The sequence below is a fragment of the Schistocerca serialis genome, chromosome 5 (assembly GCF_023864345.2).
Source record: "Schistocerca serialis cubense isolate TAMUIC-IGC-003099 chromosome 5, iqSchSeri2.2, whole genome shotgun sequence".
NCBI lineage: Eukaryota > Metazoa > Arthropoda > Insecta > Orthoptera > Acrididae > Schistocerca > Schistocerca serialis.
In genome coordinates this window covers 57721-85683 of record NC_064642.1, presented here as the reverse complement: position 1 = coordinate 85683, position 27963 = coordinate 57721, and the positions used below count along the sequence as shown (strand labels likewise).

The following is a 27963-nucleotide window of genomic DNA, read 5'->3' as shown; positions in this document are numbered from 1 at the left end:
ACGTGATTTTTCATTGGTCTTGCGATGTTGTACCACATAATGTGACTTACGATCAAACAAAAATAAAGACGCCCCACGAAGGAATTATCCGAATGGAACGGAAATCAGTAGATATGATGTAAATCTCCAGACAAATAAATGATTACAATTTCTGAAAAATTGGCTGATTTATTCAAGAGAACGAGCTTCACAAGTTGGATAGTCAATAACACATTTATGCACCTCTGGCGCATTTGCAAGCACTTATTCAACTTGTCGTTGATTTACAAAGTTGTTGGATATGCTCCTGAGAGACAAAGGGATATCATGCCAAATTTTGTCCAATTTGCGCATTAGATCATCAAAATCCCGTGCTCCATGAGGGCCCTGCCCATAAGGCTCCAAACATTCTCAGTTGGGAGAAATTCAACGACCTTGCTGGCCAAGGTAGGATTTGACAAGCACGAAGACAAGCGGTAGAAACTGTCGCTGCCGCCGTGTGCGTGGTGACACTCACTGCCTTGCTGAAATATGAGTCCAGAATGACCTGGCGTGAAGGGCAACAAAACCGGGGGTAGAATATCGTTAAAGTACCGCCGTGTTATTCGGGTGTCTTGGATGACAACCAAAGGGAAAAGGAAGGAAAGTTCGGATTTTACGCCCCTCGACATCGAGATCATTACAGACGGAGCATAAGCTCGGAAAGTTTCAGCAGCGGCGAGGAAATCGGCATTGCCCTGTCAAACGAATCTTCACGGCATTTGCCTGGAGCGATGTAGGGAAATCACTGTAAACCTAAATCTGGGTGGTCGAAAGCTGATTCGAACCGTCGTCGTCCCGAATTTGAGTCTCTCTCAGTGACAACCAAAGGGGTCCTGGTATGAAATGAAATGGCACCCCAGACCATCACTCCTGGCTTTCGTGCCGTATGGCAGGCGACAGTTAGGTTGGTAATCCACTGTTGTCAGGGAATGCTCCAGATACATCTTCGCAGGTCATCGTGCTCATTTCTTAGTGGGAGTCATCACTGAAGACAATTCTAGCCCATGAAAGAGATTCCAGGCCGAATGTGCCCTATACTGCTGCAAACGAGCTTCTCGGTGTACAGAGAACATCTGTTAACGATCCTTGTCACTCAAGCACCAGCGGCACGACGGATCGATAATAATGATGAGTCCGGGGTTTTGATAGCCTCACTGACTTTCGCTCGGTCCTCACGTTTGTCGTCCCTCTAGGCCGACAGTTTCCTTTCTGTCGCTGTGACCGGCTGTGGTTCACCCATTCCTGCCAACATCATCGCATAGCGGCATCGCTCTTATTCAAATGTCTAGCAATTCTTTGAACCCAACTACGCGTCCCCTCTCTTATGCTGACATCTGCACGTATTGTTCACGTTACTGTAGCGAGGCGTTGTTACCGTCCAACTGAGTACACGGAATGACATTCGCAAAACCTTTATACTCTGTTGTAGTATCCTCACCAGCTGCGCGGTGAAATTGCGCTGCAGCGTCACACATTCATCCACCGGCTGCGAAAGCTCAAAATTTTGTATTTTCCTTCGATAAATGTACGAAGATTAATTTGTAACCAATTTGCAAATATGTTTGACTGGAGACTGCTCAATTCTTTGACGGTCGACTGCATACGCTTCCTCTCGCGTTTTCTTACGTCGACTACGCGGCCTGCCTTTGACATTGCCGGGTAAAACAGCACATTTCTATCAATCTAGCAGGGTTAATTTACAAGGTGGACCATCGCAAATGTTCTTATTATCACTCTCAATACTTGCTCTGTCTATGGATTTCGTGAAGCCACACATGCGCCTCTAATCGCTCATTTAGACAGTAAATTCATCGCCAGGAGTCACAGTTGAAACAATGAAATATGAAACAAAATAATACGATAATGACAAATCTTTTTGTCAACTCCAAGGCAGCGATGTAAAAAAAAAAAAATTATTTCCTCAGTTCTACAACCCCAAGTGAGAGATGGGAACTTTTCGGATACCCTGTAGATGAAATAGACTTGCGTAACATTTATGCAATGAATCTCTAATATCTGTCTTTCAGAACAGATTCCGCCCTACTTAATTTCGGGTAATTACCTCCAGATATTTGTTGGTTGTTAGGTATTCTAACTATTGATCATCGATGATATAGCAAAACAGCACCTAATTTTATCATGCAGAGGAGACTCTTATTTCAGCTACCGTTCATAGAACAGCACATACTTGCTGTGATTGTTTTGCAGACGAGGAGTGGCAGCTGAAGGACAGAAGCAACGCTACGCTTTCCGTGGACACTGGCTGCCTGCAGTTGTTGGCCGACGCCCTGGACCACCCCACGTGTCCGCTGGAAGACCTGCCACCGGAGACGATCGAGCAGCGCGAGCAGTGCCGCGTCCAGCTGTGGGATGACATGGTGCAGAGGCTACCCCACATACCCGTCACCAGCTACCTGGCCTACACGCAGAGGGCGAGCGTCAATCTTTGCCTGTTGGCCTGGATGAGTGTCAACTCGTTCAGCGTTTGTCAGGACGTCTCCTTTAGTATGATACAGTCTGTGGATGATGCTCGGTGCTTCTTCGGTAGTCCTGACCACAAATCCTGTCCGGAATTGAACGTTACATATGCCATCTGCTCTGTTTCCAGAGCTATTCTGTTATTGAAGTGTCGCGATTTTTCCTTCCATAAGCAAGTCGAGGTATGTGGTGTCAGTTTACGCCCAGATGGGTTACATTCAGGTAAGATGGGAGGATCGTCGATCACTCCCTTGAAAGGGTATGTAAAGCCAACTGAAAGAGCACTGACCTACAAAGCCAGATTAAGCAATGCTACCTTGAAATACAAGGATTTTAGAATCGATCGCTTAAAACCTTTAGAAATTTCATTTATAGCTCTAAATATTCTTTTCCGTTCTCTCACTGCTGGGGTATACATGTACCTTCCCCAGCTACGCAATTTGCCTGGAAAGATATTCTTGTCCTTCCAGATCACAGGTATAATCCAGGTCTTGGGTTCTGAGGTCGTGTATCGTATGTCAGGTGTCCCCAACTTATCTACAGCGGTGCAGATTGATAGTGCCCTCACACTTCTCAGCTGTATGTGGCTAAACTCATTCTGCTACCAAATGTACGCATGCATTCGCCATCTCAGGCTTCCTAATGATCTTCTACCTGCTGAAGCAAGCAAGATATTCCGTCGTCAGGCGCTGTATGCACTAGCACCGTGGAGCATACTATGTGCGGCAAGTATTTCTTTGGAAAATACGAGCAAGTATTACCTGATCCACAGTCGGATACTATTCCTCGTAGGGATTTCAGTCTCGATAACTCTCAATTTGGTTCTCCTCGGATTGGTGGGATACATGTACCTACGTAATCGGAACGCCATGCGGCGACTCAAAATTTCTAGTAAAGACAAATTTGGCTCAAAGAAACAAATTGTTTTCCTGTCAGTTAAGACAGTCTTCTTAAGTGGCATAGGTATAATCGTTAGAATTGGTTTCCACCAGGTGCAAGGTATTGCACAGTTCGTGTACTACGTTCATATAGCTACGATGGCTCAGGGACCTCTGCTATTCGTTTTTTTCATTTGTAACGAATCAACACTCCCTTTGCTGAAGACGACCTTGCTAGTATGGTGGAAACCAGATACTGTCTGTCCGAGGCAAGAGTTGTGTTCGGCAGCTGAGAGAAATCTGGAAAGGAGAGCCGCTGTTCACTGTACATTTGCAGAATCCTCGTTGTCATGTCCTTGAGTGTTATTCTCAGAACACTGTTTCCATTGTAGACCGTACAGTTTCTGTTAGTTATAAAGATAGAATCTACCTTACGAGACAAAATTAGCTGTGACTGATATGTTAAAACAGTGACTCACTTTTGAAATCTGTTCATCATTTTCAACCACGTGGTTATTTCTACAAGGTAGCCTAACTACGTATAGTAAAGGACACTAATAATTAATTACAGGTGTGAAATGTAGCTTGAAGTGAACGCAAATTTTAAGCAACGGTGCTACACAAGATTGGAGTAAAGGCATTTTTGAGATGGGGTGTTGAGCGACTGACGAGTAAAGGTACCATAGAAGACGTTACAAATGAATGTATTTCCTGTGTGCTAGCTTTATACAAGGATGAACGTTATTTAGAAGAGAATGTATACAAACAATACTGACGAAGGAAAAGCATGTGCCTGTGCTCAACTAAAAGAGGACTTCTTTTTCCAGGAGTTAAACTGTATGTGTACAGTATGTACAGTTTAGTGAGATTTGTAGTCAGTAAACGATGGTCCATTTGTTCAAATACAAACTGACTGACTGACCTACGCAGATGAAACAGGTGTCTATGTATATCTGATGTCGAGTCCTACTGAACACTCTGCAATAAACGATACTAAGTAGATTTGATTTTTAGATACTCCGACTGTCATGACATGTAACAAGAAAGGGCTGTCATATTTGATGCAATGGCAAAATGGGAGATGTAGCCTCACTCGCCATCGTCATACATCACGCTGTAGGTGCCAGGTGCAGCTCATTTTCACACATCTTGGATCACAGAAGAACACTGACAGTGGAAGCGAACCAGGCTGAATCACGTATGATTCCACAGTGAAGCAAGCATTAACATTCTGAAGGATATATATGCATTAAACATTCATCGAATAAAATAAACTTCGACCAGTTTCAATCATAAATACATATGTAGTCTTCAGTTACTTAATTTCTCTCTCTTACTTGTCGAAACAAATTGTTTTGGACGCATTCTCGCTGGCGAAATTACTTGAAGAGTTGTTACACTAGCTCAGTGGTTCTGTAGCATATTTGTTGCTCAGAGAGACTTGCTACGTATCACATGTTCCGTTAGCACTAAACACAAGACTGTCGTGTCCATTATTAGGGCGCTTAGATTTTGTGTCACGTAGTGTGGACAGTCAGACTTTTTTGGGGCGGAGGGGGGGGGGGGGCTTATTATAGGGGGAAACCGACCGCATCTGCCGAGGCTAAGTTGCAAAACTCAGGGCTCAGTGCAGGGATTCGTGATCAGGCCACAGGGCCATATAGATAGATCATTCTTTTCCCAGCATGCAGCAACAACGTGTAGCATACCTAAACGAGACAACAACCTTCATCTGCAAACCTCTACTAAAGCAAAACGGAACGTTGAAAATCCGCCTTACGGACATTATGGTTTTAATTGTGAAGTTGGATCTTCTACGTTATCCACCATGTTTGTTACCTTGTTTTAAAGTTTGTGAGTACACTTGTATTTTTATCCATTCTCGTAATTAGTGCTTATGGCTCTCACATTACTTTCATTTATAGGAGTTTAATCATTATCATTGTGTTTTCCTTGTTATTCCGATACACTCCTGATGAAGTAGTTACAAACCACGAAACCAGTTGTACCTAAACAAAATTGGTTTACACAGTGCTGTTTGCGGAGTTCCTGCTGCATCATCTACTACCACAGCAGCAGGTGCCCGGACCACAGACTCGTTTGTAATTATTTTCAGTACGTTGTTTATTCCAATGTTTGTTAGTGCCACTAATGCGTCAGGATAAAACTACTAGTAAATCTTGAGCATTATACGAATCAGACGTTTCAAACGTGGAAGATTGTTCTCTTTGGTGTTCTTGACTGGACAAATGTGAATCAGCGTAAACATTTTGAATTTAAGATGTTATGTTTCTAGCAACTCTGCCTGTTTTCAGAGGGATATGGTTTGCGCTTTTGAAATTTTGTCCGAGTCTCTACAAACGGATTCGTCCATCGTGACGCTGTAACCAGAACCGGAACTCGTCTTTGCTGGAGCAGGAAAGTCGGCTGTCTTGTAAGCCTTCGTATGAACAGGAATTTCTTTTTGTTCGGTTGATTCACATTTCCTTTTTATGAGAAATTCTCTGAGTATTTAGTGCTTGACATCATTTGTAGCGTCGCATGTCCAGCTGATTCCCAGACATTCAGAAAGTCAACTTTACACTCGAGGACGCACACCTGTCAGGACTTCATCGATCTCCGAAAAGAATTTTGCTGCAGTACCGAACAGACTAACGGCAAAAATAATCATTCCATAAGTTTTTTCGAAAGTGAAATTCCAGTAATAGGAGACCTTACATAAGAGAATCGAACTATGGTGATTTCAACTTTCTTCACAGGCACAAGAAAATGTCGACTGATAATTACACAAAAAGTCAACGAGTACTGAAACCAGCATAATACTATTCTGGCCTTGTGACACGGACAGTCATTTCACTGGAGGGTGCCACAGTGTCAGAAAAGACGCGAAGCATTACGGGATGCAAGTGGTCCGCAGTAACGTTCTACATTTACATCTACATCGATACTGCGCAGTCGACCTTAAGTTGCGTGGGGGAGGGTACTTGGTACCAATACCAATCTTTTCCTTTCCCGTTCCGCTCGCAAATTGAACGGGGGAGAACCGACTGTCTATATTCCTCCGTATGAGCCCTAATTTCTCGTATCTTATCTTCGTAGTCCTGGCGCGCAGTGTATGTTGGAGGCACCACAATCGTTCTGCAGTCAGCTTCAAATGCCAGTTTCCTAAATTTTCTCAATAGCGTGTGTTACCTCCCATTTCCTGATTGGCCTACTGAATTGCTACATAATTGACCGTGATCGCGTATGCCTAATGAAATTTTACAGTGATTAAGGCTACCATTATCGAAGGAAAATAATGCCGGTTAGTAGGAGGAAATTGTACAGATGCTTCTGAAGGAATGATCTAGTCTAAACCTAACCTTAAAAATTGATAATAGTTTTGAAATGGATGGGAAATAGTGCAATCGCTCACGAGCCACACAAGGGAAAAGGGTACCACCTAATATTTTTAATACAAAAAATGCTGATAGTACAAAAAAATACTGATTAGCAAACAAGGGATAATTTACAGTCGCCAAGCCAATAACGCCATGAATCTCCAGAACCTTAAGAAAGATAATGGCAAAGAAAATCAAATAAATAATCAATGGTGTAGCAACAGAACGTTGTCTCCCTGTCCCACAACACAACAGTTCACGAGAAAACAAATGAATCGGAAAGCACTGAGTTTACAGTTACTCGACCTGAAGCACTAAATTTTGAAAGCAAAGTTAACCGAAGTTACTGGGGAAATAAATGACTGGCTGTAATTGAAGCTTTCTTACTTAAAAAATTACTCTCAGTAACCTTAGCGTAACGTGATGCAAAATTTGGAAAAGAGCAAGCTATTTACCTTTAATTATTGAAAGACGGAACTGAATTCACTTTAAGCAAATGAGTAAGTGAATTTACTTTTAACGCAAGAGCAGTAAGGTACTTACAAAGCCAGCAGAAGTCAATTGCTAAGCTAAATACAAAATAAATGAAACTGACCACTCTTAATTTGTGCTGTATGCCAGTGAAATTTTACATTACTTTAAGTGAGTGAAGTTAATACTCAAAATTTCAAATTCGTGAAGGATCTGTTATACAACTCAATAATGAACAGTTACAGAGACAGCAAAATTTAAACAAACTAGTCATTAGCAAAAAAACAAAACTGGTAGTAAACAGTTCACCAATTTTCATATTTTTACGACACTCGGTGACTGCATGGTAAAATAAGAGACTTTGTATAGTAATAATGTCTGGGACAATTACAACACAGGTGACACACATGTTTTAACTATTGCAGGTTATTACGAAAGAAAATTAGTAAGGTTTGTGAAGGAAATGTCACTGAGTAATGCCTATACAATATTAGCAATACACTGTCAGTTAACAGTCTTACGATGTTGTAGCTTTGCGGACGACAGAGAATGTAGCCGAACAGTGCTGAACTGCTGCTGTTGCTGCTTTTTGCGAACCACGCGTCGTTTCCAGATCCACGGATAATTATGTGACAGGCAACAGTTAGAATTGCTGGTTGTAAGATTACCCTCCCGCACATCACCATTATATCTCTCTACTATTTGCAAAATTTTGAAAGCTTCGAGAGGAATAAGATATACGAAAGAAAAACGTTTTACTTGTCTTCATTTTCTCTTCTTGTTGTTGTTGGCTGCAAGTCTTGTTGTATCTAGGCGTACATCCTTGAGGCCGAAATTTTGATTTAACGGGTTCTTGATGACGGAACAACTGATGAAGATTTGCCTGTTGCTATGATTATCTCTTTATTTTATCCCATTCCTTTACATCACACCGACTTTGCACTTCCACTTCAGAACATCAATTCACACTGTTGTTGACAAGATTAGAAATTCGTCGACTTCCATCATAGGCATGCCCACTAGTACATAACAGTCTGTATATTCACGATATTCCAAAGAGTTTACAAAGCAAAAGAGTTCACAAAGTTTCTCGGCAGAAGAAGAGTCTTGGATAAAATATATCATTATTTTATAAATGATTTTAGAAAAAATATAATAACTTGCGTTACATCATGCAATTAATAATATGAATTTTTAGTAAACCAGTAATTTCGTAATTTCAAATATTTTTAAAAGAAGAGGAATTTTAACTGTACATACAGAGTACTAACAAATTAATTTCTCTTTACACATTTTACCCATAAACATAACACATCGTATACAAAATCAATTGAAGTTCATTCAGTTAGACAGCTGATGTAATGTTCACCTATACAAGAATCGACAGTCTACATGGTATCGGTTATCTCTATAAAGAAAGGTACCGTTAGGTGAGGGTGGCCCATTACACGGTTCCTCCACCTGTCCAGTTCAAGCGTGCTCTCAATATTCTCTGGTTAAGGTAGCAGATATGCCTACACTCGCGCTATCACAGCTGCACACCGCGTCGGCGGAAGTGCCCAACGAACAGTTCCGCACTCTTTCATGACTCAAACTGCTCCGCTTCATCTCTACTCGCAGCGCTACAGAGACTCTCCATGCGCAAAGATAATCAGTGTCACAGCTACGCTACTTTGTTGTTGCTATCCATACGTTTAAATAAGTTCCCTTGGCTATTAACCAGGTGTGACCTGTGCGACTTTCCAGTCTTTGGGTACGGATTTTCGTCGAGCGAACGGTTGTAAGTTGTTAAGTATGGAGCTAATGCATCAGCATACTCCGAAAGGAACCTAACTGGTATACACTCTGGACCAGAAGACTTGCTTTTATTAAGTGATCAAGTTGCTTCACTACTCCGAGGATATTTACATCTACGTTACTCACGTTGGCAGCTGTTCTCGATTCATATTCTGGAATATTTACTTCGTCTTCTTTTGTGAAGGCATTTCGGAAGGCTGTGTTTAGTAACACTGCTTTGGCAACACTGTCTTCGATAGTATCTCCATTGCTATCGCGCAAAGAAGGCATTGATTGTTTCTTGCCGCTAACATACTACACATACGACCAGAATCTCTTTAGATTTTCTGCCAGGTTTCGAGACAAAGTTTCGTTGTGGAAACTGTTATAAGTATCTCGCATTGAACTCCGCACTAAATTTCGAGCTTCTGTGAAAGATCGTCAATGTTGGGGATTTTGCGTCTGTTTAAATTTGGCATGTTTGTTTCGTTGTTTCTGCAACAGTGTCCTATCCCGTTTTGTGTACCAAGGAGGATCAGCTCCATCGTTTGTTAATTTATTTGGTATAAATCTCTCAATTGCGGCCGATACTATTTCTTTGGATTTAAGTCACATCTGGTCTACACTTACATCATTAATTTGGAAAGTGTGGAGATTGTTTCTCAGGAAGGCGGCAAGTGAATTTTTAACTGGTTTTTTGAATAGGTATATTTTTCGCATATTTTTCGAGGATTTGGGGATAACAATATTCAGTCTCATCACGACAACCCTGTGTTCATTAATCCCTGAACCGCTTTTGATGCTCGTTATTAACTCAGGATTATTTGTTGCTAAGAGGTCAAGTGTGTTTTCACAACCGTTTACTATTCGGTGGGCTCATGAACTAACTGCTCGAAATAATTTTCGGAAAATGCGTTTAGCAAAATTTCGGATGATATTTCATGCGTACCTCCGGAATTGACCATGTATTTTCGCCAACATATCGAGGCTAAATTAAAGTCACCACCAACTATTATCGTATGAGTCGGGTACGTGTTTGAAATCAAACTCAAGTTTTCTTTGAACCTTCCAGCAACTGTATTATCTGAACTGAGAGGTCGGTAAAAGGATCCAATTATTATTTTATTCCGGTTGCCAACAATGACCTCTGCCCATACTAACTCACATTAACATTTACTTCGATTTCACGACAAGTTAAACAACTTCTGACAGAATCAAAAGCGTCACCGCCAACCGTGTTTAGCCTATCCTTTCGGAACACCGATAGGTTCTTCGAAAAAATTTCGGCTGAGCTAATATCTGGCTTTAGCCAGCTTTCAGTGCCTATAACGATTTGAGTATCAGTGCTTTCTATTAGCGCTTGGAGCTCTGGTACTTTCCGAACACAGCTACGGCAATTTACAACTGTTATACGAATGGTTCCTGTATCTACGTTCTACCTGTGTTCAGTCTGCACCCTTTGTGACTGAAGCCCTTCTTGTGTTTTCTCGAGATCTTCTAACCTAAAAAAACCGCCCAGTCCTCGCCACACAGCCTCTGCCACTCGTGTAGCCGCCTCCTGCGTATAGTGGACATCTGATCCATACTGCAGAAACCGAAACCCAACCACCCTTTGGCGCAAGTCGAGGAGTCTGCAGCCTACACGGTCGCAGAACCGTCTGAGCCTCTGATTCAGACCCTCCACTCGGCTCTGTACCAGAGGTCCGCAATACTGACTCACCGTAATACTGACTGTCGTAATTGTAGCAAGCAGAAAGGTTGTTTCAATTTAGCAGTTACTTTGATATTTCTTTGTAATAAAAGTTACAGACTATGCCACAAGTTGTAAATTAAAACTGTGCTCTGACAATCAAATTCAGGATCCAAGTTACGTAAAGTTTTACTACCAGTTTTTTATTATGAAAGTTACTCTATTTTTTAGCATATGAATTAATACTGACTTTGGCATCATTCTATTTCTGACATCATTTATACTACAAACAAAGGTTTCATTATTACTTAATTGTGCAACAGTTGGAAAAATATGTTATGATAATCTAATAAATTAATGTTCACTTCATTTTTAGTTCATTTTCTGATTATCTTGGTTCATACAAAGGGATAGGATTGATACTACTTGGATAATGACTCAGGAAAATTATTTATTTGACAACATGCACGAAAACAATGTTATTTAAGCAATAAAATTCCAACTACTCTGGTCACTCTGTTACAGTTTTAGTCATAAAACCTCTAGATCTTACTTCACTTCATGATGCCGTTGGTTTGTCGAGTGGCTTCATTTAGCGGTAAGTAAGGCACAGGTTGATCTTCTTGCCATACCATAGCCAATAACAAGGCCCCACAGTACTCTTGATCATATGAGAATTACTCTTGCTGCATTTGTGCTGTGCACAATAAAGACCATAGCTTGCCCATATTAAACAATTCAATTTTCACTGCTCCACACTTTGGATACAGACTTTTGTCTCTGCACTTTTGCAAACCACACGTACGAATACATACAACCAATGACACCAATCTTCTCCTCTCGAATTCCAACTGCTACTACTGTTGGCATGCTCACACGCACAGCGACAATGCATTTAAATTTATTCCACTCTTTGACAATAATTTTTCCCTGACTACACCAGCACGTCTACTTAAAAAGTGCTAAAATTCCATGCGTATTCCCTTTCTTAGGCAACAAATAGCATTTGTAACTTGACAACATATTATAAGAATAATATTCAGCACAACTAATAACGCAAACTTTGCAAAACACGTAGAAATTGTATGATCATCCACAGAGTTGTGGTTTTACATGTGCCCCACGTTTTACTATTCTTCATCACCAGATGAAGAAACAAGGAAACGTCCAAACCAACAACACTGTGGATACCATACCAATATGTTACATAAATAATAAAATCAACTTCACACACAGTATCACATTGTAATAATATCCCATTGTATTCCACACTTGAAAACTAACACCAGAAACTTCTAATATTCACAGCAAATAATGTATACACATGCTATAACAACAGTCACTCCTTCCTTTAAACACTAGTGCATAGAAAATAACCATAACTTAAAACATCACAAAATCAATATTCTCTATCACACAGCATGACATTCATTTGTGTTCATTTTCAATTATTTTAAATTTTATTTCCTGTAAAAGAACATGACATTTTCTATGCACAATATTGCACTTCCTGTACAAGACTATGGAATTTCCTGTGCACACAACAGTGCACTTCTTGTAAGGTATCCTGGCATTCTGTGGACACAACAGTGCACCTTTACACTTCACTGTGGTGCTTATGTGCCAAGCAATTACGTATGCACGCTGTTTCTCTTTCACCCCACTTACAATCCTTTGTCTTGAAAGTAAACTGTTTCACATACTTTTACCTGCAACTTAAATGACAAATCTTAGTTCATTTGCTTTTACATCAATATTACATACGCCAAATTTTCTCGATACTACTAAAATTAAATCTTATCTACATACTCTTTAAGTACATGGCTCCTTTACAAAAACAGTTATTTGTATTTTCATTGTAAAATTGTATCTAACTCATAGAATGCATAGGTTTATGTGGCATAGGTCCATGAACCATGGACCTTGCCGTTGTTGGGAAACCTTACATGCCTCAGCTATACAGATAGCCGTACCGTAGGTGCAACCGCAACGGAGGGGTATCTGTTGAGAGGCCAGACAAACGTTTGGTTCCTGAAGAGGGGCAGCAGCCCTTTCACTAGTTTCAGGGGCAACAGTCTGATGATTGACTGATCTGGCCTTGTAACACTAACCAAAACGGACTTGCTGTGCTGGTACTGCGAACAGCTGAAAGCAAGGGGAAACTACAGCCGTAATTTTTCCCGAGGGCATGCAGCTTTACTGTATGGTTAAATGATGATGGCGTCCTCTTGGGTAAAATATTCTGGAGGTAAAATAGTCCCCCATTCGGATCTCCGGGCGGGGACTACTAAGGAGGATGTTGTTATCACGAGAAAGAAAACTGGCGTTCCATGGATCGGAGCGTGGAATGTCAGATGCCTTAATCGAGCAGGTAGGTTAGAAAATTTAAGAAGGGAAATGGATAGGTTAAAGATAAATACAGTGGGAATTAGTGAAGCTCGGTGGCAGGAGGAACAAGACTTCTGATCAGGTGAATACATGGTTGTAAATACAAAATCAAATAGGGGTAATGCAGAAGTAGGTTTAATCATCAATTGGAAAATTGGAATGCGGGTAAGCTACTACACACAGCATAGTGAACGCATTGCTGTGGCCAAGATAGAAACGAAACCCACGCCTACCACAGCAGTACAAGTTTATATGCCAACTAGCTCAGCAGATGACGGAGAGATTGATGAAATCCAGATTGATGAAATGTTTGATGAGATAAAAGAAATTGTTCAGATAGTGAAGGGAGACGAAAATTTAATACTCATGGGTGACTGGAGCTCGGTAGTAGGAAAAGGAAGAGCAGGAAACATAGTAGGTGAATATGGAATGGGAGTGAGGAATGAAAGAGGAAGCCGCCTGGTAGAATTTTGCACTTAATCGTTGCTAACACTTGGTTCAAGAATCATAAAAGAAGGTTGTATACATGGAAGAAGCCTGGAGATACTGACAGGTTTCAGATAGATTATGTAATGGTAAGCCAGAGATTTAGGAACCAGGTTTTAAATTGTAAGACATTTCCAGGGGCCAATGTGGACTCTGACCACAATCTATTGGTTATGAACTGTGGATAAAAACTGAAGAAACTGCGAAAAGGTGGGAATTTGAGGAGATAGGACCTGGATAAACTGAAAGAACCAGAGGTTGTAGAGCGCTTCAGGGAGAGCATTAGGGAACGATTGACAATAATGAGGGAAAGAAATACCGTAGAAGAATGGGTAGCTTTGAGAGACGAAATAGTGAAGGTAGCAGAGGATCAAGTAGATAAAAAGACGAGAGCTAATAGAAATCCTTGGGTAACAGAAGAGATACTGAATTTAATTGATGAAAGGAGGAAATATAAAAATGCAGTAAATGAAGCAGGCAAAAAGGAATACAAAAGTCTCAAAAATGTGATCTACAGGAAGTGCAAAATGGCTAAGCAGGGATGGCTATAGGACCAATGTAACGATGTAGAGGCGCAAATCACTAGGGGTAAGATAGATACCGCCTACAGGAAAATTAAAGAGACCTTTGGAGAAAAGAGAACCACTTGCGTGAATATCAAGAGCTCAGATGGAAACCGAGTTCTAAGCAAAGAAGGAAAAGCAGAAAGGTGGAAGAAGTATAAAGAGAGTCTGTACAAGGGCCATGTTCTTGAGGACAATATTACAGAAATGGAAGAGAATGTAGATGAAGATGAAATAGGAGATATGATACTGCGTGAAGAGTTTGATAGAGCACTAAAAGACATAAGTCGGAACAAGGCCCAGCAAGTAGACAACATTCCATTAGAACTACTAACAGCCTTGGGAGAGCCTGGCCTGGCAAAACTCTACCATCTAGCGAGCAATGTGTGTGAGAGAGGCGAAACGCCCTCAGACATCAAGAAGAATATAATAATTTCAATCCCAAAGAAAGCAGGTGTTGACAGATATGAAAATTGCCGAACTATCAGTTTAATAAGCCACGGCTGCAAAATAGTAACACGAATTCGTTACAGACGAATAGAAAAACTGGTAGAATCCGACCTTGGGGAAGATCAGTTTGGATTTCGTAGAAATGTTGGAACATGTGAGGCAATACTGACCCTACGACGTATCTTAGAAAATAGATTAAGGAAAGGCAAACCTACGTTTCTAGCATTTGTAGACTTACAGAAAACCTTCGCCAATGTTGACTGGAACACGCTCTTTCAAATTCTGATGGTGGCAGGGGTAAAATACAGGGAGCGAAAGGCTATTTACGATTTGTACAGAAACCAGATGGCAGTTATAAGAGTCTAGGGGCATGAAAGGGAAGCAGTGGTTGGGAAGGGAGTGAGACAGGTTTGTAGCCTATCCCCGATGTTATTCAATCTGTATATTGAGCAAGCAGCAAAGGAAACAAAATAAAAATTTGGAATAGGAATTAAAATCCATGGAGAAGAAATAAAAACTTTGAGGTTTGCCGATGACACTATAATTCTGTCAGAGACAGCAAAGGACTTGGAAGAGCAGCTGAATGGAATGGACAGTGTCTTGAAAGGAGGATATAATATGAACATCAACAAAAGCAAAACGAGGATTATGGAATGTAGTCGAATGAAATCGGGTGATGCTGCGGGAATTAGAGTAGGAAATGAGACGCTAAAAGTAGTAAATGAGTTTGCTGTTTGGGGAATAAAATAACTGATGATGGTCGAAGTAGAGAGGATATAAAATGTAGACTGGCAATGGCAAGGAAAGCGAGAAATTTGTTAACATCGAGTATAGATTTAAGTGTCAGGAAGTATTTGTATGGAGTGTAGCCATCTATGGAACTGAAACGTGGACGATAAATAGTTTAGACAAGAAGAGAATAGAAGCTTTAGAAATGTGGTGCTACAGAAGAACGCTGAAGATGAGATGGGTAGACCACATAACTAACGAGGAGGTACTGAATAGAATCGGGGAGAAGAGGAATTTGTGGCACAACTTGACTAGAAAAAGGGATCAGTTTGTGGGACATATTCTGAGGGATCAAGGGATCACCATTTTAGTATTGGAGGGCAGTGTGGAGGGTAAAAATCGTAGAGGGAGACCAAGGGGTGAATACACTAAACAGATTCAGAAGGATGTAGGTTGCAGTAGGCACTGGGAGATGAATAACCTTGCACAGGATAGAATAGCATGGAGAGCTGCATCAAACCAGTCTCTGGACTGAAGACCACAACAACAACAACAAGTAAATATGGTTCAAATGGCTCTGAGCAATATGCGACTTAACTTCTGAGGTCATCAGTCACCTAGAACTTAGAACTAATTAAACTTAACTAACCTAAGGACATCACACACATCGATGCCCGAGGCAGGATTCGAACCTGCGACCGTAGCGGTCGATCCGCTCCAGACTGCAGCGCCTAGAACCGCACGGCCACTCCGGCCGGCCACAGGTTAATATTATCATTTCATTGAAATACCCATTATTTATTTTATAATGACATTTCAAACAACGTTTATGTTTTTATTTTGTTTTATTAGAAAATTCAGTCATTTCTGCTTTGGTAATGCTTCAAGTCTACTATATTAGGCATTCCTAATTTTTTATTTGACCGTAGGTGAACTAGACAGAAAGCATTATGGTGAGGAATGCTTTCAATTTTTGAAGGGTCTGTTATAAATGAAATTAAATTTCGATATTTCATCATCTGTCTCACTGGATTTCTCAAGAGTTTTAAGGAGAACGAGGACCCCAACTTTAAATTTTGCTGACTTTACTCTCTGCTCACGTCTTTTAATTCGTGCCTCAGCACGGTTTATCATTTTCTCTCTCGCCAACGTTTTTTCTGTGACATGTCTAAATCTTGTTGTGGTGGAAAATTAATCAGATCTTCTACTATACTTTTTGGTTTGTTACCTAACATAATTTCAATTGGACTGTACCCTGTACTCTCATGTGAAACGGAGTTTATGATTTCTTCAATTTCTGAATTATTCTTGCCTCACACCCTGTGATTACTATGGCAGTGAGTCCTAAAATACCTACCCAGTTCACACATATAGCGTTACAAAGGGTTACTTTGTGGATGGTATGGCGATATATGAATAACTTCTACACCTTTTTCTTTCATTCCTTCTTCCCATACCTTAGATATAAATTGTGGACCATTGTCAGATAATATTGCTTTCAGTTTCCCGATTTGCTCAAAATAAGCAACCAAGTTACCGAATATTGACTTAGCAGTAGCTTTTCGTAAACGGTATAACTTTACAAATTTGGAAAACGTATCTAACACGACCAAAATATATGCAAGATTTCCAGTAGTCTTTGATAAAGGCCCACATAACTCTGTTGCCAAAATTTCTATATTGTCTTTAGGTTGTATACTTTGCATTGGACCATAGCTAGTCACATTTGTTACTTTTACCTTCTGACGTTTATCACAAGTTTGGACTCTCTCTGCTATTTCCCTTTCCACGTTAATAAACGTTACTGACTCTGTTATCTTATCTACTCTGCTATCTTTTTTGGTCCGCAATGACCATATGCCAAATGAAAATAAATCACTTCGAGTACGTATTTAGATGGCCAACATGCTCGGTAGTGTTCTTTACTTTCATCTTTCCGCAAATACAACACACCATCATACACCTTGTAATATTTCCTTAACCTTTCTCCTTCTCCGTTTCTAGCACCGAATTTAGTTTTCACTAACTTTAAGCACTCGTCATCCGTTTGATATCAGCGCATGTTCTTACATATATCCTCCTCCTTTTTCTTCCCTTCATCATTTTTTAAATACATAACTTAGAACGTCGTTTCTCTACTTTCCCTATTACCCGATCCATTTGGATGGAATGGTAACCGTGATAGAGCGTCTGCTACACAGTTGTGTACACCTCTACTTCTTGCATAATAAATTTCGTAATCAAACATCTGTATGTATGTCGCCCACCTCGTCAGTCTGTCATGCAGTAGGCGACAATTCTTCAAAAATGTTAAGGCTTTATGATCTGTATGCACTGTCACCTTGCATTCCCATAAAAAACTTTTAAATCTCTTAAATTCCCAAACAATAGACAGTGCCTCTTTTTCTGACATATCTCGTCAAAGTTCTACTCGCAAACGATATAGAACGACATTCTTTACTTCCTCCTACCACTTTTTCCTTAAACGTATGAACTGCAACGTCATAATCGCATGTATATGTTCCCATATGGAACAGTAATGATAAATCAGGATGGTGTAAAATTTGGCTTATTATAAGTTCCTGTTTTAATCTGTCGAAAACTAACTGAGACTTTTCCGTCCATACAAATCTACTATTTTTCTTCGGTTTGTTATTAGCGCTCCGTGTTCAGGCCACAAGTGGCTCATCGGGACCATTCGACCCCTGTATCATCCTCAGTTGAGGATGCAGATAGGAGGGGTGTGTGGTCAGCACACTGCTCTTCCGGTCGTTATGATGGTTTCCTGTGACTGGAGCATCTACTATTCGGTCGAGTAGCTCCTCAGTTGGCATCACGAAGCTGAGTGCACCCCGAAAAATGGCTGCCGGCCCCAACGGTCACCCATCCAAGTGCCGGCCACGCCCAACAGCGCTTAACTTCGGTGGTCTGTCGGCAACCGGTGTAGCCACTGCGGCAAGGCCGTTGCCTATTTTTCTTCAATGTATTAATTAAATCTGGATCATTGAAAGCTTGCCCATCCACATATTTTCGTCTTTGGTGGTTGGCAATCTCTAATCGTTTCTAATTTTCGCGGAGCTTTCGTTATTCCCATAGTCGTTACAATACGACCTAAGAATTCTAATTCCTTTTTTACAGATTCACATTTCCTGATTTTTAACGTCGTTCCACCTCGTCTCAATGCTTGAAAAATTTCTTTCATCATCTCATAATGCTCTTCCCATGATGATGTATCTACCAACACGTCATCAGCCTAAATTGTTATTCTACTCGCTAATTCTTTTCCTAACACTCCATCCAATGCTTGAGCAAACACGGAAAGATGTGTTTAATCCAAACGGCAATGGCTTTATATTGATAGCACTTTCCCACAAAAAGATGTGCTGTCAGTTTCCTTGATTTTGGATCTAACGGAATTTGCCAATACCCAGGCATCAAATCAAGACTTCTCATGTATACAACATAAAACTTCCGATGCATATCATCCAAACATTTTGGTCTATCAGTCTCACGCTTCACTATCTTATTTCAATCGCCCGCGTCCATCACAATTCTCACTCCTCCGTCTTTCTTATTGACCAGAACAAGTGAATTATTATACCGACTCCTAGATCTTTCAAATATTCCCCATTCCTCCATACGATTTATATCTCTCTGTACTGATTCCTTTCTAGCTAGCGGGATTTGATACGTTGGTCCTAAAAATGGTTCATGCTCTACAGTTTCGATTTCATATTCAAAGTCACGTACTAAACCAGGCTTCTCTGGCAATACTTCTTTATTAATGGCTAAAATATTGTACAATTCCCTTTTTTGTTGTACTGATATTCCCAAAAACTTTTTATCTATGTTTTTCACTTCATCAGACAGGAACAATTTATTCAAGTTTCTAACATTATAACGCTCAGCTCCTTCACCCAGACCTGCACACATTAATAGTTTAAATATTCGTAAATTAATTTCACTCCTTTCACCAGTTTCTACTACTTCATCAAAAAACACATTTATCTTCTCTTCTCCCACTGAGCAGATCATTTTCTTCCTATCACAGTCAATAATTATTTTATGCTTAGTCATCCAACCCATACCTGCAATTAATTCAGTACTTAGCTAAGAAACCGTGTTCGAACAATACACTTTTCATAACCATTTATAACAACACCTTGGATTTTATTGGTTTACTACAACAACCGGTAGCATCTATCAACTTCACGCCCTCAATTGGCATTCGAATACTTCACGTTCGTTCCTAATATGCTCATAAAATGACTGGGAACACACACCAATCTGACTACCACCTTCGATTAATATCTAAGTTTCCACACCATGTACATTTAACGGGATCATTATCTGTTCACATCGTCTCGACTCATCACCTCTATCTTCCCATAATAGATATTGTTCCACTTCCAGATCTTTCCACAGGGTATCATCCGGCTCAAGCATTTTATCCGGTGGCTTTTTCTGCCTCCTACTATTACCTTCTTCTGTTTGAAACAAAATATGTTTTATTTCCGCAGTATCTGTTGCGTCGTCAAACTGGCTTTCTTCATCTGTACGCAGTACTTCTGCCGTAACTTGGTACACATTGGAATCTTCCGTTTCGCTGACTAATCTCTCCCACTTATCAGAGAAAACGTATTGTTGCCCCACAACACAGTTTCCGGCTGTCATTTCCAATCCGCTGACTTCGTCGAGTTCGGGAATGGCATCAACAAACACATTATTATTACGCACCTCACGTGCCACAAATTCTTTATTATATTCACATATCTCATCAACATTAGCTACTTTACGTAATAGCTCTTTAAATTATTTGCCTCTTTCGTCTCACAAACAAAATACTCATCTTCATTGCTCATCACTTTCTCATTACTTTCCGTAAAATATACGCTGCTTTCTTTCTTCCATTCCTCCAAACCATCGTACATATTACTTACATGCGTCAGCCATTCCTTATCCTTAATTATTTCAACTTCATTTACCGAGACAACTTGCTTATTCGCTACCGTAAGATGCTCTAAACTCGGTGCAACGGTACTGTCTGAACTCGCGAGTACATTCGTGATTTCGCTTGCTAATACATTTGATTAGACCAGCGTCCGAATCGCGACATTTCTGTATCGTTAATCATTCTCGCTGTTTCCAGCGTACACTTGACCTTCTTTAAGTTCGTTACTCGTTTTGCTTGCCTTTGCGTCCTCATTGTTGCGGCGGCAATACCGCCTCTGAAGCCGGCGGGGTCTCTCATAGCGATCCGCAGCAGCATGACCCGATACTGTTGCGGACCCCCGTTTTGCACTCCATCATTGCCATGGTGGGTACAATTACAATCTCCCCTAGCACGACCAAAACCTCTTCCGCCGCGTCTTCCATTATCTACATGTGCCGATCTCATACTGTAATCACTATTTAAGTTTCCTCTTTGACTTTGATTTTTATTATTTTGACTTTGTCTGTCGCAATAGTTACTACTTCCGTTCTGATTATAGCTGCTGTTGTGGTGACTGTACCGGTGAGTTTCGTCGTCACGGTATACTACACCTACACCTCCTACGTTTTTCAAAAACGCTGTTCTGCTACAGTCATCAATTACGTGGCCGCGGACACTACGTGGCAACGTACCGCACAGCATGCCCAACATTCTCTTTTCGGTTATATGTCCTTTTACATGCTAAATGTTCTTACACATACCCTCGCAATAACTTTTCATATTTGAGTCTCTGCTGGCATGGTACGGAGGAGCATACGTAAATTCCGTACTTACTTCCTCCTGTGTACTGGTTGACCAGCATTCGTCTTCCAATCGTTTTAAGAATTCGTCAAGCGTTTTGCAACCGCCCAGGGCGCGAATTGCCCAACTATCTGCGTCATCACTCAGCCGTGTCCTGCCAATCCTAATGCGAATTTCTTCTGGTAATTCTTTCGGAATTATCTACTTACATTTGTCCATGAACACGACAGGATTGCTACTACCTTTAGGATCAAATTTATCAATCTCACTGCTTACTTGGCTCTGACATGTCCCTTCTATAACGTACGTGGTGGTTAGATGTCTTGCTTTCTCAGATTCTTAATACGCTCATTTATCTCACTTACATCTTTGTCTTTTATTTCACAAAACTTACCATTAACATCTGTTTCCAACGCCTGAACACTGACCTTAACACTTACAGTTTGACAGTTCAAAGAATCCGCCGAATTTTTAAAGTCAGAACGGATTTTTACTATTTCGCAATTTTCCTTTTTGTTGACATTTTCATTGATCTCGTCCGTTGTCACACCGATATCATGCCTCAATTGATTTTCGATATTTCCGCATTTTTCATCTACTAAGTCGCCCAATTGTTGTTGCATGTTGTCCTTGATTTTTTTTCATTTCGTCCCTAAAAAGTTTTATCATATCTTTTCTGTCATTACTAAATTTAGTATCTAAGTCATTTCTTTCTTTTTGCAAGGTATTGTTTGAAATTTCTATTTCACCTCTCACAGCAGTTATTTCCTCTTTTACAGAACGTATGTCACTACTTATGGTCTTCATAATCTCACTGATAACTAAATTCATAATTTCCCTTTTCCCTGAGCTAATCTCACCGCTTAGAGAATTTGTGATTTCGGTTTTCACAGAGCTAATCTCACTTCTTATATGCTCAATCATTTTTTGAATCATTTACATTAAAGCATTCGTACTAAATACCGGCAAATTACTACCCTGTTCCATTGTCTGTTTCGTTTTCGTCTCTGTTACCTTTACATCACCTTTATATATTCTGTTCCTCCAGTATTGTTTAGTTTGTCGTCAATATATGAAACGTTATCGAACATACCTATGCTCGTATCGTTATATTGTAACCCCAATCCCGCCTGCACTGTTGTAATTAAAATTTTCTTACTATTATTCATTGAAATTAACCACTGGTGATTTTGCAAGGCTCAGGACAGTCGTAATCATAATACACTGTCCTGCCACCGGGAACCACGTATAACCCTGCTACCTCTGAAGCTAATTAGGCTTTTCTGTATGACTGTGTGCCTAAAGTCCTTAATCTGTGGGGAAAAGGCATCTACTCCGAAGAATAATGCAAAACCGAGAGAAGTAGCTGAAATTATAACCGAATCGCCATTCCTCAGTGTTTTAGCAATGACGATTAGAAACAAAGTTCAGTTAACTTTGTATACTTCTAATTATGTAAACTAGTTTTTTAAATAACAGGAGTTAGTGGAAAATTTGGAAGAAAAGTTTTCAAAGTATGTCGTTAATGAAATAACCAACGATCGTCAGTTCCTTACCAGAACGAGAATAATTAAACTGGAACTGAACATTACAGTCGTAAGCAATCTTATGTGAGAATAGTTATTGGCATCATGATGTAGGAACAATACATAATGCGCACTTTCAGTACTTCACACTACACAGGTCACAGTTGTCAGATAATAATCAAATAGCAAACACATGCGACATAGCATATTAATTTTCAAAGAGCAACTAAAGTACAATTGTTACTCGCCGTAATAGTGTGTGCCGTAATTGTAGCAAGCAAAAATATTGTTTGAATTTAGCAGTTACTTTTATAATTCTTTATATTTCTGAAAGGCCATTCACCCTGAAACGTCCCCTTTCAACAACTATACACGACTGTCCTTAAACTGAGACACAATATTTTGTTAGCGCAACCCAATCTGACTTTCAAAATTCCCTACAAAAGAATGGCCCTGACTAACATTAAACTATACCTTTCACAAATCACTTACCTCACAAAAATCTTCGCTGCTCAAGCTACTGCAATACAGCGAGCGCCACTACTGCCAGCTAAATAAAGGATTCAAACTATGGAAGGCACTAACTACTGATAGGGATAGTTAGCAAATGAAAGATATTAATAGAGAACAAACAATGTATTTACCTTGATATCATCATATATAAATATAGCAGTTCATGACAAATTTCAAAACTCCGCCATCTCTCTCCCCACATCCACCACTGCTGGCAGCTCACCTCCAACTGCGCAACGCTACGCGCTGTTCACATCCAGCTGCCGCTGCCCAACACTACAATGGCGAGTATTACAACAATGCAAAGCAGACACAGACTGTCCACAGCACAGCCAGTGATTTTCATACAGAGGCGGCGTTACCAATAAAAAAACCTAAACAGCCTACTTACAACCCTTTTACCAACAGAATGCCCATCCAGTAATAAAGAATGAATAATGATATTGTCTATGGCTGTGCTACTGTTCCGCTGAACCCTAATTGGAAAAAACATAGTCTGCATCAGATTATATGAATTTATGAGATCCACCAACATCCTTTTTCTTGCACCATCATATACAAAATTCCTATTGAAGTCACCACATATAACTAATTTCTGGTACTTCCTACAAAGTGAATCAAGTACCCTCTCTAGCGTGAGCAGAAATACTATGAAGCAGAGTTAGGGGACCTATAAACAACATCAATTACAAGTTTAGTTTCACTAAATTCAGCTGCCCCTGCACAACATTCAAATATTTGTTCACTGCAGTGCTGTGATACGGCTATGGTCTCAAATGGAACACTGTATTTTACATACATAGCCACTCCCCCACCCAGCAAGGAACTCGAAAAACAGCCAGCTAATCTGTATCCTGGTAAAGGAAGCCTCTGGACTGTCAAATTATTTAAGTGGTGCTCTGATACACCAATAATTTCACAGTCAACATTTATGAGCAGTTCACTAACTTTATTCCTAATACCTCTCATATTTTGATGAAATATGCTAATTCCTTCTCTACTTGGAAACATTACATCCGCAGAAGGTGAACACTTAGTTAGGTATACTTGCTTAAAGGAAGTGCCTCTATCAGGTGACTTCAGTCTTAAAAAGGTGCAGCTCTAACACCAACTACCACAGGAATTCTTCTTTCTGGTGACGTCTGGGATGGCACTTCCTGCATTGACCTATTGGCACAATACCAACATCTTCTTCCGTCGAGCAGCGTAGCAGGTAAGTTGTTGTAGCGAAATATGACGTCCACTGGTCTGTCTGTCCAGGCGACGTTTCTACGTATCTTCTTTCTCCTCTCAAAGGACCCCCTCATGCCTGTTTGTCGGAGGTATTTATTAGGTGTTTTTTCACAATGTCACTGAGTTTCTAGGGCAGCGACTGACTTCTCGGTCGTTGATCTATGCTTCTAAAGTTGGACAGAAACGTGACCAATATCGACACGCATGCCAAATTTCCTTGATTTACCTCTATGTTGGCGTGGTCGGGCATTGCCCTGTCTTCCTCCTCCGCATCGCCAGATACGTCACACACCTGAATTCATTATGCAGACAGTTCCTGGAGCATTGACAGTGATGTGTGAACTACGCCGGTCGTTGTTCTCCTTGGAAGCATTGCTCATCTGCTCTGTCGAAGTGCTGACTGCTGCTGTGCAAACTCCGCTGGTCGTCGGCCTCCTTGTTAGACTGCTGCCACTTGCCAATATTGTGGCTCAACGTGTCAAAGTCTGTAAAATGTTCACTTAACCTGCAATAAGTCTTTACGTATTTTTCTGCCGGATCTCTGCTTTCAAGAAACACAAATAAAACATAATTATTACACACAACCATAAATAACACATAATCAATATACATAATTATTATACACTGTAACCTCCCCCCTCACTTATCGACCTTAATGACAGTGAAAAATTAAACCGCGTGTACCTAATGGAAATTTGGGAAAAGCAATCGTCACCGAAGTTAATCTATCGGTAAAGAGGGAGGAAAGGGTTACATCTATATGATTGGAAAAATGCAAATGAAACTGGTGGAAATTAATTTTGAAAAGGGGTAAAGTTAATATAGAAAGTAAATGTGTGGCCGTTACGTTAACAATTAACTAGCGGTAATTAGATATTTGAGATTTGGGGGAAATCACGGTCGCCAGTCCTAAGGACAATTACTATAGTAACTGAAAAAGAAAGGTTATTACACATATAATTAACACTAGAAGCGTGGCAACTGAAGGTTGACACGTGTAGTGTGAAAACTGAAAGTTTGTCAGAAGTAATAAATTTCGCTACACTCTGACTTAATTTAGCAAAAGAATTAATAAAACCGGAAAATCGAAAGTTAATTTAGTGACTGAAGTTAATAGTGAGCTTTCTTTCTGAAGCACATCGAAATCCAGTAAAATACGGTTAGTCTTGGACTACCTCAACAATCATTTCAAAAGCAACTTGACTCTACGCAATTTAGAAACAAGAGATTTAACTTTGAAGTTGAACTAAATGATTCTGAACTATTAACAATAGTAAAATTTAGTACGTACCAAGCTGAGCTGCAGTCACAGGTAAGCTAAAATATGCTAACAAAACTCGCACTCTAAATTTGTGCTCGTGTAACCTAAATATTGTAGCCAGCTACTGAACTTTGAAATTAAAGCAGTGAAATCTAATTATATTATTTTAATGCTGGCGTTTGAATTTCAACGACACTCGGGTTCATTTCGGAAAAGGAAGGGACCCTGCTTGGCAATGAAATTGGGACAATGAGCAACAAAGGTTCATGCTAAGTTGCTGTAATTTTGCAAGGCAAATGGAACAATTTGAAAAGCTGAGGTCTGCCATACAGTTCTGAAACTTTACGTGCTTTTAGTCTTCCTTGTTGGTTGATTGAAGGTTTGAAGCCGTCGATCGAGGAGGTGGCGACAGTCACTCATAGTCGGCCGTCGCTGTTGCAGAAGCTGGATGTTGGCGCGCCTTCTTCTCGACACGGTCACCAGGCGAAACGGGCTCTTGATGTGCGCCAGCTAATGCTTCCCGTCCGCGACACCATGTCAGAAACTATCATCGCGAGTCGAGCGCAATTACATGCTGCCAAACCCCGAAAGCGCGGCAACTCGCGGGAGCGTCACACAACACCTACTCCACTCGCTACTCCCGCCAGACTCTCACTGCTCTGCCCGCGCTCCACGCGGCAGAGTTAACACTACCAAAGATCCTACACACTTTGATTCTTCACACGACCTATCGATGTAATCGTTCGATAGCAGTTTTCCCTAGGCAAGACCCAGCGTAAAAATACAAATAATATTTACGAAACAAACCAATTATACATCGACATAAGTGCATAAATATATATATATATATATATATATATATATATATATATATATATATATATACAAACAGTAAAACAATTACAATATATAAAGAGACAGAAATGTCATATCTTGAGGTAACAAAACAAGGAAAAAAATAATAGTACAATAGATGGAAATAGGAGGATATGCATTTCCGGCGTTACACGTGCCCCACATTGTCTGAGGATGTTCGTGTAACGTAAACAGACTCAGAAAATGTCCCAAAAAAGAAACAGCGGAAATGCATATGCTCAAAACATCAACAAAATTTAGCATTCGTCTAATTAAGCATAAATAAATTTTTTTAGACCATAATAATTGAGTGGAGACACTCCTAATCTTATTCCACTCTGTCATCTTGAACAAAATAAAACAGGTTGACAACATATTAAAATTCATAGAAAACATAGAAAATGGTTTAGCTATTCTAAAATTGTCAAAATTCCCAACAGTATCAAGAAATGGAATACTATTTACAAAATTAATCAGAGTACATGGTCATAAAAACAGGTAGATCAAAATACGCAAATTAATAATTAATTACATAGAATACACATTTTTACATAACCCTTTCATAATTAATATTCTCGTCATGGGAGTCCATTAAACGCTAAACAAGAAAATAACACACATCAGATCGAAAAAAACATAAATATTGACAGTAGAATTCTTTCAGCTGTCCAGGAAGAAAAACAATTTCGCCTTCCGTACTCGCAAGTACAAAGAATGCCGACAGCGGCCCAAAAGCCAACAGCGGCACAAGAGCCGACAGCGGCTCGCCTCGCCAGTATTGTTGCGCCCGCGTGTGCGGCACGCTTGATCTCACTCGCCCTTGTGACGGCGTTTCCAGAACGTCCGTTCCACTGAATTCTTTCGGAAAAACTCACTCCCGAGTAATCTCAAAGGAGTCCATAAACACTATCACAGTGGATAACTCAACACTGTCCATCATCACACATGTACAAGCCTGAAACTTAAAACAGCGTCTAAGTACATCGGCAATGACTAGTAAAACACATATTCATGAAATCTTACAGCTAGTTACAAAATCATATTTACATTGCTTAATCTACTGTGACTCAGCTGAAAACTTAAACTAGCAGCTTGGATTTTTAAATTGATTAATATTCAGTAACTCTTAAATCATTTAATCAACATAAATTACTTATTAATTACAACTTCTTTAATGACCTCTAGGTCAGGCAAAAGCATCGCCACATGGCACATCCTTAAATCTTACACTCTATATCTACATACTGTGCAAATTACCCTATCTGTGGTACTAATCAATCCTTGGTTGGTACAATTTCAAGTCTACAATATTCCGTAAGCATTTGTGTGAGGTATACCAATGACTTTATATGGTCCATTATAAACAAACTTAAATTTAGAGATTTCATGGTCTATCTCGCTCGATTTCTCATGAGCTTTTACAAGTACTAAGTCTCCGATTGCAAACTTAGCAAAACGCGCTTTAGCGTCATGACGACGTATGCGAGCATCAGCTTTTAGCTTCGTTACTTCTCGCAAACGATCTTTTTTC

At 40.1% G+C, this 27963-nt stretch overlaps 1 protein-coding gene across 2 annotated transcripts in view; it reads left to right on the top strand.

Moving 5' to 3' along the window:
• The window catches only part of LOC126481085 (uncharacterized), a 258316-nt gene that overhangs the window by 210467 nt on the left and 19886 nt on the right, over nt 1-27963 (top strand). Inside the window, exon 7 of one of the 2 annotated variants that reach the window (XM_050104584.1) lies at nt 2230-4838. The exons of the other annotated variant lie outside the window; for it this stretch is intronic. Within the exon in view, the coding sequence (XP_049960541.1) occupies nt 2230-3737 (1508 nt within the window). The 3' untranslated portion in view covers nt 3738-4838. Of the gene's footprint in view, nt 1-2229; nt 4839-27963 lie in introns of those variants that run through there. 2 annotated transcript variants of the gene reach the window in all.